This window comes from Ostrea edulis, chromosome 1 (assembly GCF_947568905.1).
Source record: "Ostrea edulis chromosome 1, xbOstEdul1.1, whole genome shotgun sequence".
NCBI classification, from domain to species: domain Eukaryota; kingdom Metazoa; phylum Mollusca; class Bivalvia; order Ostreida; family Ostreidae; genus Ostrea; species Ostrea edulis.
Window position 1 is genome coordinate 84,530,937 of NC_079164.1, and position 19,689 is coordinate 84,550,625.

At 34.7% G+C, this 19,689-nt stretch overlaps 1 protein-coding gene across 6 annotated transcripts in view; it reads left to right on the top strand.

The window, feature by feature from the left end:
- LOC125677719 (b(0,+)-type amino acid transporter 1-like) overlaps nucleotides 1-17,546 on the top strand; it is a 29,333-nt gene extending 11,787 nt beyond the window's left edge. For 2 of the 6 annotated variants that reach the window (XM_048915904.2, XM_048915896.2), the window contains exons 2-14: nucleotides 2,465-2,525; nucleotides 4,209-4,430; nucleotides 5,437-5,538; nucleotides 9,478-9,738; nucleotides 10,165-10,290; nucleotides 10,401-10,500; nucleotides 10,600-10,644; nucleotides 10,760-10,883; nucleotides 11,433-11,536; nucleotides 11,739-11,835; nucleotides 13,122-13,271; nucleotides 13,713-13,881; nucleotides 15,776-17,546. In XM_048915904.2, coding sequence (XP_048771861.1) covers nucleotides 2,495-2,525; nucleotides 4,209-4,430; nucleotides 5,437-5,538; nucleotides 9,478-9,738; nucleotides 10,165-10,290; nucleotides 10,401-10,500; nucleotides 10,600-10,644; nucleotides 10,760-10,883; nucleotides 11,433-11,536; nucleotides 11,739-11,835; nucleotides 13,122-13,271; nucleotides 13,713-13,881; nucleotides 15,776-15,852 — 1,608 coding nt within the window. In that variant the 5' untranslated portion in view covers nucleotides 2,465-2,494 and the 3' untranslated portion in view covers nucleotides 15,853-17,546. The other 4 variants (XM_048915914.2, XM_048915879.2, XM_048915886.2 and 1 more) reach the window with 4 other exon arrangements.
- The last annotated feature ends 2,143 nt before the right edge of the window (nucleotides 17,547-19,689 follow it).

Here is a 19,689-nt window from a genome sequence, read left to right on the forward strand (position 1 = left end):
GGAAGCACAAAAATGTTGGATCCCTCCTTCATACTGTCCGCTATTTCCATGTGACTAGGGACTGCAGTGAGTATTTAAGCTGTACAATTGAACTGTATTATATTTAATCTGCTGTAAGCTGTTGGTCCAGTTGTTTAGTTGGAGAAGCTAAGAGAATCTGGTTTGTATTGATTTGAGGATTTTGTAGATCTTTTAAGACTGAGTGTTTGTAGGAATTAGGACTCATTTCCACGTGTGTGAGTGAGAAGTGCAGAGCAGTGAGTGGGTAACTCAATACTTGTGGTAAGCAGTCTATGTTTCTTTTAACAGTAGCTGTTCTTGTAGGTTTAGTACTAAGAATCAAAAGTAATATACCGACAGGGCACATTTGTATGTGCAGAGAAATATAATATGCTGATGTGTTGCAATAAATTTTGCTCACTGTGTTGAATTTGTGTGTGTTTTGGAAGACAAGTAGGAATTTTGTATATTTTTTCTTTTTCATTTTGATCAAACGCATTAGAATTTACTGCTGTTTCAAAATATGTTTTAGCAGGAAATAATATTTTGCTTCATATGATTTTTATGACAGTTTAATTTAGAAAGTGGATGGAGAGGAGGGTTAACAATTTTAAAGTTTTAAAATGAATTTAAATTCATTGTTGTTTTTAAAAAAAAAATTGTTTACTTCAAACAAAATTCAGCATGATAATTATATTTTTTATTTTAGATACACTGATTTTTCAACCAGCTAATTTGTTTGCATTAAATAGAAGATTCATTAACCTTGGTAGAAATATATAGTACAAATATAGAGTACAAATAGTGCAGGAAACATAGGGGAAAAAAGTAGTCTCACTTCAGTTTGTTTATTATGGTGACCTTCAGGTTTGTGATGACCAGTGTGTATTAGCCCAATTTTTCTCAATTAAATGGGACAGGGCTTGAATGATTAATTCAATATTGGTATTCCTTCTGTTAATAATGAATAAGTATAACACATTTAAATGAATTTTGAAAGCTTAAATGGCAGGTTTAAATTTGTGGTCTACCCGAAAGATCTTGTGTATTCTTATAGTGTTGGTTGAAAAATTTAAATTCTTTTATGGATTTCTGTCTAAAAAGTAAGCAGACTGAAATTGTTGGGAATAATGGAGATCTTAAGCTGCGGTCAAGAAATTTATCAGGATTTTAGACCGTCAACAACTCCTAGCCCTCTGTTCTACATATTAAATGGAGTCTTTAGTTTCAATGCTTTTTTAGTTTAATGTTTTAAATGTTAAACGTGTTGTGACCACAACTCCACAAAGATTTATAAGCTAACTGTTTTATTTGATCATATGGTGTAGTTATTTGACAAAACTTTAACAACTTTGTATCGATCTACTGCATTTTTGCAATGACCTACTCAAATTTGTTCAGTTTTAAAAATTGTGAACTTTTAAAGTGTAAACTGAAATTTGGAGGTGTTATAAAATGATTTGCCCGGTAAGAAAATTGTAGACTGCTAAGTATTAATGTACAGTAAAAAAGAATTGGGAATTTAAAAGCTCGAACTTAGAAATGAGGATAATCAGTAAATACTTGACCTCAGAGAGGACATACTTTAATCTCAGTAAATATTGTTTATTAGGAATTCTTTTATATCCATTATTCTTGACCATTTATATAATAGCAAATCACTTCTACAGGGGAGGTTTAATTCATTGCAGAAATTCTTTATAATTAATTAGAATTGTGAATGAAATTGAGGTTATCAAGGGCACGTGAATATTAGTGTCTCATTACTCGTTTAAAATCTTTTTATTATGGCTTCCATTTTTTATGGACTTTTAATGACCTTTATGTTAATTTTGCATGGAAGTAGTGTTATCTGAGGAATGATACTAACTTATCCTGAACAATCCGGCCATTCCCTGCCTGTTTGACCTTAGGGGAAACCATTCCAATGTATTTCTCGGGACATCACATCTTTCTTCTGATTTTCGGACTTCAAGCAAACTCCATAATGGCTGATCAGTGAGCTGATTCTGTGTGCACTTGGCACCTTTTCCTCATTTATATTTTCTGTCTTATCATGTCATACCTGTCCATTACTCTATCTTTAAAAAAATATCTGACAGAAGGCACATGCCCCCCTGAACCATGCTTCTGTTAATTTTCTTGGCACTGTGAGTGGATTTCGAGACATCCCAGCTCTGAAAAATGTGGGTGAAAAGCTTGGTGATTAAGCAGATTTTCTAATCATCTTACCGTATTAATGATATATTAAATTAAATATTTATTCAAATTAATAAGGGTTTGGGTTTAATCTTAAGTTCAACTTGCAGTTGCTAAGCATAATCTTGAGGAGAGGACACATTTTATAAACTGCTAATTCACTGTAGGTACACGGACTTAATAATGTAGCAGCTGCAAAAAACATATATTCATTGATGACTCTTTTTTTTTAAAAATTATAAAAATTGAAATATATATATTTTAGAAGCAGTAGCGAAAAATTGCATCTTTGAGCATGAAGAAGAGCATGGAAGAATATGCAAAAGGTATTTATGGGGTGGGTTTTTTTTACCTGGAAATTTTTGCATTGTAGCTTTATTGCTTGTGTGTCAAGATTTTTTAAACTTGGGTATCTGTTACTGGTTTTTACACTTTAAACATGATATGGAAATTTCACCAGAATAAAAAATGAATGACAACTATATACAAAAGGTTTAGAATTTCGTTTTATCAGATATTTATGTTCACGGCTCTTTTGACGTCAGAGTTACTGTTGGGGGTTTAATTAACGTTGGCAAATATGAGAACAAATGATTGTGCATTGAAGGATCTTGTTCTAATGCACCAGACCTTATAAATTTGTGTATTGCTATGGTAGAGCTTTTGTGCTACGTGTAAACTTGCCTCACTATTTCCTTGAATGCCCTTGGTTGTGGTGATGTAAAATTGAAGGAAATTGTGTAATGGTTTTGGAATTCTGCAAGTTTAAATCATTCTCGGGTCATCAATGGAAAGGTGAGTTTTTCTGCAGAATTTGATAATGAGTTATTGAATCACTCTGTGTAAATTTTCCCGTTGTCAGGGATTTAAATGAGGGAACTTTCTACTGTAAAATTAGTGTTTTAGGGAGTACCTTCTCATTACAAAGACTTGATACATATATGATAGCAGTAGTGATATCTTTATCAAATTCCAATATTTATTTTATAGTGTTCTTGCTGACAAACTTGTTCCATAGCCATTATACTTTCATAGTTCTTCTCTGACCTTGGGTGTAAAATTCAATAACAAACCCTTTTTAACAACACGTTTGATTATCTAACGCGATGTGGAATAGGGAAAGAATGATCCGGCAGCTCAGCTGAGATAGCAGCATACTTTATCTTAGATGGTTCACACTTGTTGCTTGACATTGTTCAATAAACAAAGGCATCTGTTAGGTGTAAGCCCCCTATCGTAGATTTGCATCCTCAAGATCAGGAAGGAAATGGGTACCTGACTGTTCAAACTTTTAGCTCTTCTTCCGCTTCTCATTCACGTAAGTTAAAACATGTGTTGTTTCTTAAAAAATGAAATATACATGTATATTGTTGACAAGGAGAAACTCTCATTGTCTTGTTTTTAGAAATATTACATAGATATCCGGGGGCATGTATTGTGATTCTTTGGATACTTGGAGAGATTTTAGCATTGAATTACTGGCAAGCAGTTTGTTCACTGCATGTACTGATTAATGGATTTTGTGTGGCGCTGAATTCCAGCAAAAATTCTTGTGTGTAGAGAACCTATAAATAGCGACCATTATTGATGTCTCTAACAGTCGTTCCTGGCGCTGTAGCAGAAACAAGCTCTCCTTTTGTGGTGAAGTCCACGACAGAGGTTGTCACGCCAAATCAATGAGAGTGGCTTTCTGTAAATATTAGGCTGTATTTGTCTCCATAACATCTGTGATTTATAGTACTACCAGGATTAGTTTCCATTCTTGACGTGAGTAAGTTATGAAATTGGTGATTTGCATATAGATTACAGGAAATCTGTTGGAATCACGATCTATTATTCGATTATGATGACATCAGATTCTTTTACAGAGGTTTAGTTCCCAGATTATGTAAGATTTCATCATTTAACATGCCATTGGGAGGGAGATCGATAAGTTTGGAGGCTCAGTTTGTTTCATGTCAGAAACACTTACTGTCAGCTAGTAATGTTTTTTTATATATGAATTTTAGTCCCATCATCTGACGATATGCCACCACATCAGAACATGGAAAGTGAAATCAATGGCGGTGCAGCGAATGGTGGTAAATTGTATCATCGTAATGGTTCCCTCAACAACAATCCGGAGGGAAAGCTGGCAGTTCCAGACAAAAACGAAGATCTGGATCATGTCAATCTGCAAAAAAGGGTGGGGCTGTTATCAGCAGTGTGCCTTATTGTGGGAACAATGATCGGTGAGTATTAAAGCATTCTAATTCAAGAGTATAGATATTGATTTAATGGGGGTTACCAAACCCACTCAGGTGGCTGTTATACCTATCCCAAAATAATTTTGATTTTTTTATGCATTTGTTGTGCATAAAAATGGCAGATGGTATGAAAATGATTATTGAAGTGTTGATTGAAAACCTGTTCATGTTTCCCCAGTGAAAATGCATATTTAGTGTGACAACTTGTACATTTATCCACAGTAATGCTATTATGCACAATTTCCATGTGATTAACATTTTAGAAAATGTTTGTTTTTATAGTTAATGATAATAAAACTCAATCAAATGTCAAACATGTCTTTCATCCTATAACATAGGTATGTGAGACATGTACCATTTAATTTGATCAATGCTGTGATGTTAGTTTAAATATTTTTGATTTATTATATGAGTAAACAAAATCATAGCCCTGTCCACTCTGTTTATAAACTTTTCATTTCAAAAAATTGCACAAATTAATACCCACAAAACTATTTTAGCTTGACATTTTCATTATGCAATAAAGACATTGTTTGATAAAATTTTTACAAACTTTAAATACTGATTTTATAAATTATCCTGTAAAATACATACCCTGTGATTTGTGGTTTCATATTTTTATATTCAACGATTGAGTTGTGATTCTTTTTATCACATGTTAAACCAACACCTCCCACCCTCGGTTATTCATTTACAGTACTGTATGAATTGTTGGGAATTTTAGTTCCTGACATTTTATAAACAAACTACGTTAAATTGACGTGTGTTTGTGAGGTCACAAACAGCGTAAGAAAACATAGTGTAATAATCAAAGTTTATGTAATGGGTGATATCCACCAGATAAATGAGTAAACATGTGATAAATCTTTATTCTTGAAAAGTATTTGGATTATGTAACTCTCAAGATTGATTATATAATAATTATGTGTATACCCAAGTTCTTGTAGTGAATTTCAGATTATTATGTTAATAGATGAATCTTAATTTTCAGGGTCAGGAATCTTTATCTCCCCAAAGGGTGTGCTGGCAGGAACCGGTTCTGTAGGTCTGAGTCTCCTGGTGTGGGTCGGTTGTGGCTTCATCAGTCTCTTTGGTAAGAACACCACCCAGGGTGCAAGGTCAAAGTTGTGTGGGTTATAAATATATACTTTAAACATGAATATAGATCTTAAAATCCTGTAATATCAAATGGAAGCTTTGAAAGCTTAGGTATTATTTGTATATAGGAATGCTATGTACCATCAATATTACCTATGTACATGTATTTGCATGCTTGGTATGGGTAAGTCCTTATATATTGGTGTTTGGTCCCAAGAATCAGTTTCAGCAATTCTCTCTGTATTTAATTAGAATTGTTCTCTGATCACAAAATTTGTCCAAAGTTAAAAAAAAAAAATATGCTTGTAAAGATTGTTTTGCATGGGGAAGTTTTAAACTCCCCACCATAAAATGTTTTAAAACATGTTTTCTTGCACACAGGTCAACTTCAACTTCCCGAGGACTGAACAAGATGAAGGCGGCCATGAGGAATCAGATGTAATGCCCTCTTTGAAGCTGGTGTTCTATAGAAGCGATCAGTCTGTTTTTTGCATAAATTGAAATGAAAACTGATTCAGGGCTGGTAGATGTATAATTGAAAACAGGGTAACCATTAAGGTCTTGCACTTTATACTTCAATGTATCCCAGGATCATTAAATTGGGATGGGCTGCTTTTAAGTTTATGTTTCATTGCGTGCATGCTTTTGTATTTAACTCTGCAACGTAAGGGAATGCTTGAAGAAACTGGTAGTATTCCACCTGAATCAGTTGTTGCCCCTCTCCATAATTTCTCTTTCCCTTTTTTTTCAGGGAAAGGGGCTGTTCCAAAAATTTTAATTAGAAGGAGGGATAAACATGGCTCTTTTTGGAAAAAGAGGAAATTACAATGTGAAATTTTGCCCCACCAATATATTCCTGTCTGTCGCACACGAGGGTGTAGGTTTGTCAGTTTCACCGAGTATAATTGTTATTATTTTCGGTAAGAGGCAATGAAGCAAGCCAGCACCCTCCTCCAAGATTGCCCCTTGGTCTGTACAGCTAGCCTGGTCTTGGGTCCTGACTTAGTTTGACGTAGTGGTAGAATGATCAGTTACTGAATGCATGAGACAGAGAAATAATTGGGACCTGAGTAACCAGCTTTCTGTTACTCCAGTCCCAGAAGTCAACACTTTGAGTAGTCTGTCATTTGCCAGTTTCAGTTTTTATTTTATTATTCTTCAAATCATAATTTGCATACTCATTGAAATCCATTGAAAGTATTCATTTAACTCTAATCATATAAGTACATACACATTTCATTTGATTTATTGGTTGTTATTTTCGGGGAGATTATTCGGCTTTTTTCTCTTTGCTTACTAGGAAAGAGTACATTTACATGTACATGTAGATGTCAATCCATCCTTTAGTAGTTTTTTTTTTATTTTCACGGTTTTGGTTTTGTATATCATGCCATGTGATGTTCTGGTTATGTACTGTACAATGCATATATCAAACTCACTGCTGCATTTTATAGTCTTAGAAGTTTTTGTTGTTGTCTTGTTTGGTTTACTCCATAGAATCTTAGCATTAGTCTGGAACTGGCACATGACCTATAGGAAGATCAAAAATAATCTCATCTTTGTGTCATTGCTTGTGAACACACATCACCTTATCACCATGTAGCTAAACATTTTTTCATTAGCAATTTGAAAGTAAATTTTGTTAATGACTAAAATGCTATGCTTTTTATTAATTAAAAAAAAAGAGAGGAAATTTGGTTAATGTTGAAGCTTTTATTCTGGAGCATCATTCCGATGGATGGTAGACACCTATTTGGAAAGACTAATGATCAAAATTGTTGTCTCACTCTGTAATCTTTTTAATATTCTCACATTGTTGGATTTAAAAGATTTATTTCAATGCCAACTGGCTCTGATTTGTGCATACATTATCATTTATATCCCATGTGGGTAGCTTTAATCGTCTAGCATTTGATTTGATCTATTGTGTGCATGACAATTTAAATCCCCACTGATACCGTTGCTTTAATTTCTTCAACGTAGACATTAACATTTATTTTCTAATTATTAACTGCATTTTCTCCAATAAAATGTGTGACTTTTGGGATTTGTCAAATTTGAGCATGCAGTATAGACCTATATGGAAGAAAATGAAACCTGAAAGGTTTCCTCTCAAATATCATATCAATCACTGAAATATGTACAAAAATATTGATTGGAGTTCAAAACGATGTAGAAACTGATCATTCTGTCACTTGAGTGCATGGTCTGGTATTCATGCTCATGGATTGTAAATATTAAATAATTCATATTTAATTCTGGTTGGGGAATTGATAATTAGAGGGGAAACGATGGTGAAAATCATGAAATTGATGTATTTTAGAAGTGGGCATGATTATCTGACGATGCACACCCTTGTGCTAGCAGGTGCTGACTTGCCCTCCTGTGTGCGTGGAGAGACATTGCAGCACTGTGCTGATGTAGGTGATACAATTTGGTGCCAGTTAGCCCTCCAGTGGTCAGCTTTGGAGAGACAATCTGACACATTCCAACAAATTTGCCCAAACTGAGGCTGATGATGTCAAACGCAGAGAGCCGTCATGGTTACTTTTTTAAATACGATTAAAACAAGTGTCTGAGTGAGAAGTTCCTTTGTACATGTTGAAATTAATCTCCTCCATCATCCTCATTTTCATCATTTGTTCATCAGCTTCAGTCTTGATTCCATCCATATGAAGGAACATAGGTGCCATTTTGCCCTCCCGGACATCTTGGAGAGACAAAAATGTCACCTCAAACTAACCACCCGTTGGTCTTTTTCCTTTTAAAACATCTTTGAGTGTTAAGGATAAGTAGGCCAGTTAATCCTCCACAAAAAAACTTTCTGGAACAGTTCCAAGTAAAGCAGCAGATGATGAGGAAAGCAGAGGCTATGCCAACAACCATTGCCAACATCAATATTTTTTTGAGAAATATGAAATGTCTTGAATTATGTTCCAGGAGGGCTGATTCCAGAAAGGCCTCTACGGAGAGACGTCCATGGCACTTTAGCAGCAAATTCTCTAGAGAAGCCATATAGATCCTCCCGGACATCTTGGAGTGACAGATATGGTTTCATGTGTTAACTCCTCTGTGAATCATCCCAATAAAATTTTGGATACGATTACTGTTTTGGAAAATTTTGCATTCAAAGATTGAATTTACAACGGAAATAATTTTTTTTTTTTTTTTTTTAAAGTGGCATACATTTGTTTTAAATATTTTGCTTTATGTTGAATTTCTTCAAAAACATTGACAGAAAATTTTATGCTCGTAATTGAAGGGATGTGATTTTGCAGGAGGCAAGTTAACCTGTTAGGGGTGTTTGTCATCTAGTCCTCCACACAATAATATGCTAGCATATTGGAGAGACTATGATGACAAACCTGTTTTGGTAGTAGGCAAACTTTAATCAAGTGCCAGGATGCCCTCCGCACTGATCTTGGTCTTGGAACAGCCCTAATTCTCCCACTGTGCTAATATCACGAAATTTCAAGCATTCTGTTGTCAAAGTCACATTTTGTTTTGTTACACAAACTTTTTTTCCGTCTAACTCACAAAAATAAATCTCTTTGCATCTACCCCATTTTGACACTCTCTGATGTCATAATCAGATTTACTTTGGTACATATATATTGTAGTATTTTTTAGCAAATATGCTCTTAAATAATTAATTTCTATGAGCTAATCATAGATTATCATATAGAATGCTCTAGATTGGTTTAACATGCAAACTACATATTCATGTATCAAAACTGTAAGTATTTATCTTCAGATATTCAAAATTCATTCTTGCACTCAATCTAACGGAGGCTTTGGTCTGGTTTTCTAATACAATTAAACAGAAAAAACACACTTCAGCATATTCACAGGGAAAATCCGCAACAAAATACAATTTTAGGAATTCAAAATGAATGTATTGGTTATGATTGGGGTCCTTTTCTCTATGTTTTAGGTGCTTTATCGTATGCTGAACTTGGAACATTAATCACCAAATCTGGAGCAGAATATGTGTATCTTAAAGAGGCTTTTGGACCCTTCCATAAGACCCTGGGACCCATTCCAGCGTTCTTATTTGCTTGGACCTCCGTCCTGATCTTAAAGCCGGCTCTCTTTGGGGTGGTGGCTATGAGCTTTGCACTGTACACCACAGAACCATTTTTTGAATGTGGACCACCAGATGTCCTTGTAAAAGTTGTCTCCATTCTGTGTTTATGTAAGTTAGATTGAAACTTGTATGCAAATATTATGTGTCTTGATTTAAGGAAGAATGCTACACAAGAGAAATTTGATATGGATGAAAAGTGGAGGATATGAGCAACACTATTCTGAAATTGAAAACTTTCAAATTTACTTTGTTTAGTCAAAATAATCAGTTTTAGTAAAAAGCAATCTGAAAAAAAAATAAAAACCCCTGTTGGACTCGAACCTGCGATCTACAATTCAGCGGAAAACGTGCTAACCTACTGAGCTATTGAACTAGGCGGTGATATTTGAAATGAATAGACAAATATTGCTGATATTTATATTTTCATCCATGTTTTAAAATGAAGTCAGCAATTATGACGATGTAAAGTACCTCCTTAAATGAAATTGTTGGCAATGGGTAGATTTTAGTTGTGATTATCTCTTTTTTAAATAGTATTTGTATCGGCCATCAACTGTTACAGTGTGAAGGTGGCAACAAACGTCCAGAATTTTTTCACCGCAGCCAAACTGATTGCTATTGCTGTCATTACGATCGGAGGTTTTTTTAACATGGGAAAAGGTTAGGATAATGGGAGTAACATATCATAAAACTACTGACAAAATAAACTGATCATTAATCTATTGTTTTATTAACTTCTGTCTTTGAATGTCCATTGCTTTTCTTTTCAGGTGAAATTGAGGAAATCAGCACCGGCTTTGAGGGATCCATTCAGTCGCCATCCATTATAGCTCTAGCTTTTTACGATGGACTCTGGGCTTATGATGGCTGGTAAATGTGAAGATTCTTTACATGGAAAGCAGTTTCATTTTTTAAAAGTCAAAATGTCTTTTATATTGTCTGTAATGAATTTCTTTACTTTTATTACAGGAACAACCTGAATTACATTACTGAAGAAATTAGAAACCCCAGAAGGTGATTCAGTTTATTATTGCTTCAGTAAGGAAAGAGAGACAACTCTAAATTTTCTATTGAAGAAATTCTTGACCAATTTTATTTTTATCAATAAATATGTTGTGTGTGATTTTAGGAACCTCCCCTTGGCCATTATGATAGGAATTCCGCTAGTCACTATCTGTTACCTTTTCACTAACCTCTCCTACCTCACGGTGATGACGAGGGCAGAGCTACTCCGGTCTACAGCGGTCGCTGCAGTAAGTTACAAGTCTAACTCAAAAGTCAATGGTTCCATTTCCATTGAGTGTGTTTAAATGTGTTTAAAATGTAGTGCAATTTTAGGTAAATGATATTCATGAATTTGTGTTGTCAGTTTTGGACCAAGTTTATATTCTGTTACTGTAACCTTTATATTTTGGCATTTATTAAGCTGTTGTAGTGAAGGCACCAAAATAGAGAGACACATTACCAAGATCATTTAATGTAAATGTACTTTGTTGAATTCAAACTACAGCTAAACTTTAGGAATAGATAATGGTGAATTTGCTTGCTCGCTCTCTCTCTCTCTCTCTCTCTCTCTCTCTCTCTCTCTCTCTCTCCATGTATATATATATATGCTGTGATCTGTGTATTTTGGCATTGATCTAAATTCTGATGCATATGACTATAAATTAAAGGTACCAAACTAGAAATGCTCGATAATTATTATAGATGATATCAGAAAATTACCTTCATTCTCTTTGTGAAAGACTTCGAATTTTTAAGACAAACATGGTATCTTTAAAAAATTCATTTCTGTTTTGTAGACTTGGGGAGACAGGGTACTGGGTGTAGCTGCTGTTTTTATACCTATATCAGTGGCCCTGTCCACATTTGGTGCTGCCAATGGCTCCTGCTTCACAGGCGGAAGGTAATGCTGGTCAAATGGGACATGATGTTTTTCATATTTTTTATGTCTTTTAATGGTGTAATTTGAAAAGATTTGTGGAAAATTTCTTGGAAAAAAAATATTCTTGAACAATACCTGACAATTTTGAGATAAATGAACAAAGAATCTGTTAAGTTAACTTTTTACTGTGTAGTGACATAGTATGTGACTGTCCTATTTGCAGACTGTCATTTGTAGCTGCTAGGGAGGGTCATCTACCAAAGGTCCTGTCCTATGTACATCTGAAGAAGTTCACACCCCTTCCTTCTCTCCTAGTGTCTGTAAGAATTTTACCTTCATGTCTTTTGAGCTCACCAAAGATTCCAGTTATCTTTTCTGATCTAATTTTGTCTGTTCCCTGTCAGCGTTGTAAATTGTTTACAATTCCATCTTCTTCACCAGAACCATTGTGCCAATTTCAACCAAACTTAGCACAGAGTATCCTTGGGTAAAGGGTATTCAAGCTTGTTCAAGTGAAGGGCAATTCCCCCTCCCATGGGAAATAATCAAGAAAAGTTGGGTTGAGTCATTTAAAAATCTTCTTTTCAAGAACCAGTGGGCCAGAAAAGATGAAACTTATGTTGAAGTGTTCTGAAATAATGAAGATTCAAATCTGTCAAAATCATGGCCTATAGGAATAGGGTGGAGCTACAATAGGGGGTTAAAGTTTCAGGAAAAATATTTTTTTTAAATCTTCTCAAGAACAGCAGATCAATGAACAGTCATATCAATATGCAAGCAAACTTTGTTCAAACCATGGCAACTGGGGGTAGAGTGGGGCTGCAATAAGGGAATAAAATTTTATGAGGAGGGAACATTTCAAAATCTTCTCCAGAACAATAGGATAATGAATAATTTGACATCTGTGCAGATTCAAGTTTATCTAAATTAATCATTGAGGTAGGTTTGGGATGGGGGTAAAAAATTTACATGGGAATAAATATTGTTAGAAAATCTTTAAAAATCTGCTTAACAACCACAGGCCATGATTAGTCATATTATTTCAATATAGTGCAGAATCGTATTTTCTCGAATGATGCTAGGGTGGGGCTAAACTATGGATTCAAAATTTTACATGAGGATACAATTATGCAGATAATTTTAAAACATTCCTTTTAAGACTCATAGGGCTATACTAAATCATGTTGATCTGCAAACATTCCCCAGTTGTTTTTTTCCCAAATCATAGACCTTGAGTTTAAGAGTGGGCTAGAATCAGGGATCTAATTTTACAAAGTACATGAATATGAACAAAAATGTCTTTAAAAACTTTCTTCTTCAAAACACAACAACAACACTGTATCACTAATATCATAAATTTGGTGAGGTCATGACCCTGTTGGGTAATGGTTGGATCATGATATGGGGTCAAAAAATTTTGTGGAAATAAAGAGAAATTAGAATTTTTTTTAAAATCTTCTGATGAAGAACAGCAGGACCAATGTGACAATGGTGAGCCTCTTGTTTTTACATTTGGCAAATGAAATGATAATGGGGATAGTTTTCTAGATTTGATGTATACTGATAGTTGTTGATTGTGTGTATTGATTTGTGGCTGTACTTGTAGACCTGCCTGGCAGTTTTAATGGTGCTGATGGGAGACATCTTTGCTCTGATTGATTTCTTCAGCTTCACGGCCTGGATGTTTTATGGCAGTACTATGGCAGCATTATTGGTGTTGAGGTACACCATGAAGGATGCTGAAAGACCATACAAGGTGGGAGGAAATAACAAGACATAAAAGTATTTACTCTCAGTGATGAATGCTTCTGTGTGTACTGAATTTGTTGACAACCAGCTTTCAAAAGGATACATCATAAAATATTTATTGCTGTGAAAAATTTCCAGTAAGCAGTTCAAAAGATGTTCGATTTGGAAAAATCTTGGAGTAATATATGTTACATTTATTTATTAGTACCACTATCTCTATGTAACACAATTGTCCGATTCAAAGTGTATGATAGTATTTTTGTATGTTTGGGTTCAGTTTATAATTTGCATTGTAAGTGAATGACTGATGGGTTTTTTTTAAGGGTAAGATCTGAGCAATAGCTCTTAACAGGCAAATGAGATATGAGTTTTGAATGTTTCTAATGATCATGTATGCAACGTGAAGTTGAAGCATCAGCTGTACTTGAAAGCATTCACTATTTTTCAGGTGCCCATTATACTTCCAATCACTGTTCTGCTGGTGTCTATCTATCTTGTCATAGCCCCCATCATCAACGATCCCAGGGTGGAATTTTTATATGCCTTCATCTTTATCATGAGTGGCCTGTTCGTTTATGTCCCATTTGTAGTGATGAAGAAATCGCTACCATATACAGGTATTGGACTTAATGTTGTCACAATCATTGTCGAGAACATCATTTTCAGAGCCATTGTTTTAAAAGTGTGTGTAATATCATTGAACGTAATCTTATACTAGTAATATGTCGCCTCTTCTCTGTTATGTGTAATATTTATAGGTTATAGACTTTGTATGGGAAAATACGACGACCGAGTTTTTTGGCGCGTACACGGACAGAGCTTGCGAGGTCCGTCCGCGACAAAAAAACGAGGTCGTCATATTTTCCCATACAAAGTTTATAACCTATAAATATTGAATGTGGTCCTATACTAGTAACATACAGCCTCTTCTCTGTTACGTGTAATATTGAATGTGATCCTATACTAGTAATATGTTGCCTCTTCTCTGTTACGTGTAATATTGAATGTGGTCCTATACTAGTAATATGTCGCCTCTTCTCTGTTACGTGTAATATTGAATGTGGTCCTATACTAGTAATATGTCGCCTCTTCTCTGTTACGAGTAATATTGAATGTGGTCCTATACTAGTAATATGTCGCCTCTTCTCTGTTACGTGTAATATTGAATGTGGTCCTATACTAGTAATATGTCGCCTCTTCTCTGTTACGAGTAATATTGAATGTGGTCCTATACTAGTAATATGTTGCCTCTTCTCTGTTACGAGTAATATTGAATGTGGTCCTATACTAGTAATATGTCGCCTCTTCTCTGTTACGTGTAATATTGAATGTGGTCCTATACTAGTAATATGTCGCCTCTTCTCTGTTACGTGTAATATTGAATGTGGTCCTATACTAGTAATATGTCGCCTCTTCTCTGTTACGTGTAATATTGAATGTGGTCCTATACTAGTAATATGCAACCTCTTCTCTGTGATGCTCCTCACACAAGTTTCTCGTAGTGAGCGTTTTGGGAATATTCTTTTGATACATGTATATTATATACTGTAGATTCCTTATTTTACGCGAGTACTTATTATCGCAAAATGACTCATGGACGTCAAATTGCGAGAAAATAAATTCGCGAGTGCTCTGTTGATCAAGTGTTTTCGCATGTATTTTAGCAATGTAAAAATAAAAGCTGGAAATATTTTTTCGCGAATGATGTTTCTCACAAAATTACGTGATAAATTCCTCACATATATTTAGGAATTTACAGTATACTGGGTTATTTTTGTCCTTCCTCACTTGCTGACAGTTCGCCCCCCTTTAAATTCTCCCACACACAGTTGCGTTAAAAGAGGGATAATGGAGAGAACAATTTTGCTCAGTCTTAAAATCTCCTACTGGCAACAAGGGCGAAAGGGGCGAAAATAAAACGTGGGCAATTATTTCCTTGCAAACCCACCATAAAAAGACCATGATGTGTCCATTCGACTATCATCAGGGGAGAATTGTTTTTTCTTTGACCACTCTTATTAAGTAAATCAAACCACTTATCCCTGTGGTGAATTCGCTGCACCCTAGTGTCATATATTGTATATAGTTTTAAAGACCTGTCTTGAAACTTCATAAATAAGATACAAAAAAATTTTCTTCACATGCTATTTTCGCATTGATGTATTGGGAATCTATTTGTTCTATTTTGAATATACCTAACACCATTTATCCCTATGTAATTTAAAGCTAATGATTAAATTTTGAACTTGCCCAGTCAGGATGAAGGCAATATGGAAGAAAATTAACATGGGGTCCCCCTTACTTGTATACAGTATATATATGTAAAGTCAAGGCTTTAATCTATCCAAACTTACCAAAGATTTTATCCCTTGAGTTTATGGGAACAAATCGCATTTTAACTTTGTAAACTTGTTGTTTATGATGAAGTGTAATTTGGGGGGGAGTGGGGTGCAAAGACTTATGGCATGTTACTATACATTCATATTCTAATTCATACTCTCTTCTTTTCAGACACAGTGACCAAATTTATTCAGTTGATCTTATGGTGTGCTCCCAGCAAATATGACTCCGAGCTTGTTGGAGATTAGAAACATTCATTGAGGTCTAGAATATTTAATTGAATTTTAACTGTGATACTGTGCCGTTATAATACATTAATTGACATTATTGTATTCATATGCATTCATCATGTTTAAATTATTATTTTTAAACATAATTCACAGTGCAGCATTTATAGGAAAAAATATTTATATTATTTCAAAATATATATAAATTTGTTATAAAATTTATTTTCCCGATTCATTTGTAAATGAAACCATATTTTAAAGATTATTTATGAATTTATTTCCGTTGTTGCATATTCTTTAAAAACTGTTGATGGCGTTTTCATTTTAAGGTATTTTCATAATTCCACATTCGTAGATGTTATAACAAACTTACATTCTGTATGCATGTGACGTAAAACTGGGCTTGTAAAGATTGAAATTACAAAGCGATAGTGATTCATGGTCAACATGACAAGTTATCATTCTTTGGTAACACCACATTCCTGAATGATTCAAACTGATGTTGACAGTCTGCCATTTCATTGTCACATACTTCTTTGTGTCACACACACACACACCCCCCTGTTTTCCCTGTGGTACTGTGTGTTTATATGATACATGTACTTCTTTGTCCCCCCCCCCCCTGTTTTCCCTGTGGTACTGTGTGTTTATATGATACATGTACTTCTTTGTGTCCCCCCCCCCCCCCTGTTTTCCCTGTGGTACTGTGTGTTTATATGATACATGTACTTCTTTGCCCCCCCCCCCCCCTCCCCCTGTTTTCCCTGTGGTACTGTGTATTTATATGATACATGTACTTCTTTGTGTCCCCCCCCCCCCCCCCCTGTTTTCCCTGTGGTACTGTGTATTTATATGATACATGTACCCCTCTTGTTATTCTGGCCCCTAACGTTTCCAGTGGTACTAGGTGTTCATTACCTATCTGACAGGTATTTCTGGATGTGCCAAATATTACAGCCATTTGTTATCTTGACTTACACTGTAAATAGTCTGACTTTTTACTTCATAAAGAATATTGCATACTTTTGTAATGTACATTTTGCATTCATTTTTGTGTTTAAGTTTGCAAAGTCTCCATATTTCATATTTTAATGGAATTTTTTTAACGCACCATGAGAAAATGATAGTAAATTTGTCCTATATGTACAATGTAAATACCATTTGTGTGTTTATTGATAACCCTAAAACCATATGAAAGATTACTGTAACACACACTGAGTCTTATCAAACATTGATCACATAGGTTGTCATTGACGGTATATACACTTGTATATACATACACAATATGCACAGTATACATGTGATATATGTATTTGTGGGAAATTTTCACCACTTTGATGGAATTCAGGGTTTTGTTATATACAGATGTATTATTTATTTATTATCTAAGTCAGATGTACAAAATAGTATTACTGTAGAGTGGAGAGCAACGTGTTCGTGAAGGACATTTATAATTTATTTATAAGATATTTATAATTTTCGTTTTCAGTAAGAATGAGAGAGATGTGGTGTCGTAGAGAGATGTTGAATTTTTTTCTGTTTGTCGTAGAGATGTTGAATTTTGTTCTGTGTTTCTGTTTGTCTATCGTGCTTTTAAATTCAATTGGATTATCTGTTGGTGCATGTTAAGTTTCAAGATTGTTTGCTTAAATGATCAAATATTTATGCAAAAAAGTGTAAGTACAGAGATCTCAATAAATCATACTGCAACTTTATTGATCATTGTCATTTGTTTCTACAATGGAAGTGTCGCTTCGTTGTAGGTGTGGCTTTAGAGATTGTTTGTTTGTGTGTATGGTGAATATTTATGTAAATGCAGAGGCGTTTTTCTATGTTGTATGTATTGGAGACAGCTTCTGAAGTCATTTGATAAGACTGACATATACTAGATGAAATTGTTTCTTATTGTTAGAAGATTTGCCAGACCTAAACTATTGAATTGGGCTCTGTTCAGTACAGAGGAATGGTCATCCTACAATTCATTCTACTCTGTGTAAACAGTATTGTCACACGCTGATGGTTGCTCTGTCGCTAGAACAAAAGTTGCACGAGGGCATGCGCATGTCTATGAACAAACATGCTTTTTCAGGTAGATCACCTGTTCGGTCTGCTCAGTCAATATTACAAAAAGATAACCCCTAGGTCTCTGACAAAATACATACTTCCTACAAACCAACAACCTCTGTTGTATTCGACCGACTGTTAAGACTAATGGGTGTCTTGGTTTTTTTCCCCTTCCAAATGAATTTTTAGGTCACCTGAGTCACTCTGGTGACCTATTGTTGTTAGTCTTCGTCCGTCATTAATCGTTGTCCATTAACAATTTTACATTTTTAACTTCTTGATAACTGCCAACTGTTACCATTTTGGTGTGAAGCTTCTTTAAGGTAAGAAGAATGTAGACTGTGAAATTTATTATCTTACAATGTAGCCCCGAGGACCAAAACTGCAAAATAAATGCCTAATTTTTAGAAGTCATCTTCTTTACTCCCACACATGTGAAAGAAAAACCAAATGCATGATTATGATGTCAATGAAGCCCTATACCAAAATTGTGAAATTCATGGCTCCTTGGTCAGGGGTTCAGTCTCTAGGGTGGGTGGGGCCAATATGGCCATATAGTAAAGATATATTAACTCCTCTCTACTCTCAGACATGTGTGATAAAAATTAAATGCATGGTTATGATGTCCATGAAACTCTCCACCTAAATTGTGAAATTCATAACTTTCATGACCCCAGGCTAGGGGTTCCGACCTTCGGTTGGGGCTAAAATGGTCATCTAGTGTTATCAATGTACATCATGTTTGAAGAGCTTTACTTCTGCTGAAAATGAGTAGAAACTGACTACATATTTAGAAATATGATAAAACTGTCCACTTAAATTTAAAATTTCATGATCCCTGGGGTAGGGGTGATTCCAGGAGGAGGGGGGGGGGTGCAAAAATGGTCATTAAATAACTAATGCTTAAAAAATCTTTTGTTCTTCTGAAGTTCAATGAAAGATGAATATACATTTAGAGGAGAGGATACAGCTGTTTAAAATTAAATAAAATTAATTCATCTTTCATTGGGGGGGGGGGGGGGGGTGAATAAGGGCTCATTTAGATACTTCAAACTTCACATTTCCTTCTATTGTAATTTTAAAAATGGGAATTGTATGCATATTTAGAAAGATCATAAAAAATTGTGCACAAGATAAGAATTAAATCTCAGCTGAATATTTTTTTTAGCGGAAATATACGTTGGCAAAGTCGTAATAAGAGAAACACTACAGAAGAGGGTTAGTCCGACTCTACACACATAATTCACAAAACGGCAACAGCGGTGTACTATTATATTGTAAGAGTGGAGAATTCCTGAGACAATCACGATAATTAGCTACATCTGCTGTCTGATATAATCATATTGAACAGTTGACTTCTAGTTCGAGCCTCGGGATATCAGTTTTTATTAACAAAACTTGGTTAATGTCGGTGCTGACATTGTAAGATATTTCCAAATGATAAAAAAAAAAAGTTGCTGCCCTTCAAAAAATACGACTGCAGTACGTAGGCCATAGGCAGGTGTGATTCTAAAAAACTTTAAAACGTTCAAACTTTAAAATCACTTGGGGGGGGGGGGGGGGGCATATGTTCTTTAAGTAAAGACGATTTACATTTTTGCATGTAAGAGTAATAAATCGGATCCAGCGTTTTTGCACAAAATTAAAATAATTTCACTAAATTCAGTTTAATTTTTTAGGCATTTTAAGGTAAATCTATTTATTTTGTTTTATAACGTTGGAGCAATTGAATTTTATTTTTAAAAAAACAAAAAAAAACCCACACAACATCGCTTAGTAAAATAGGATTGAGGG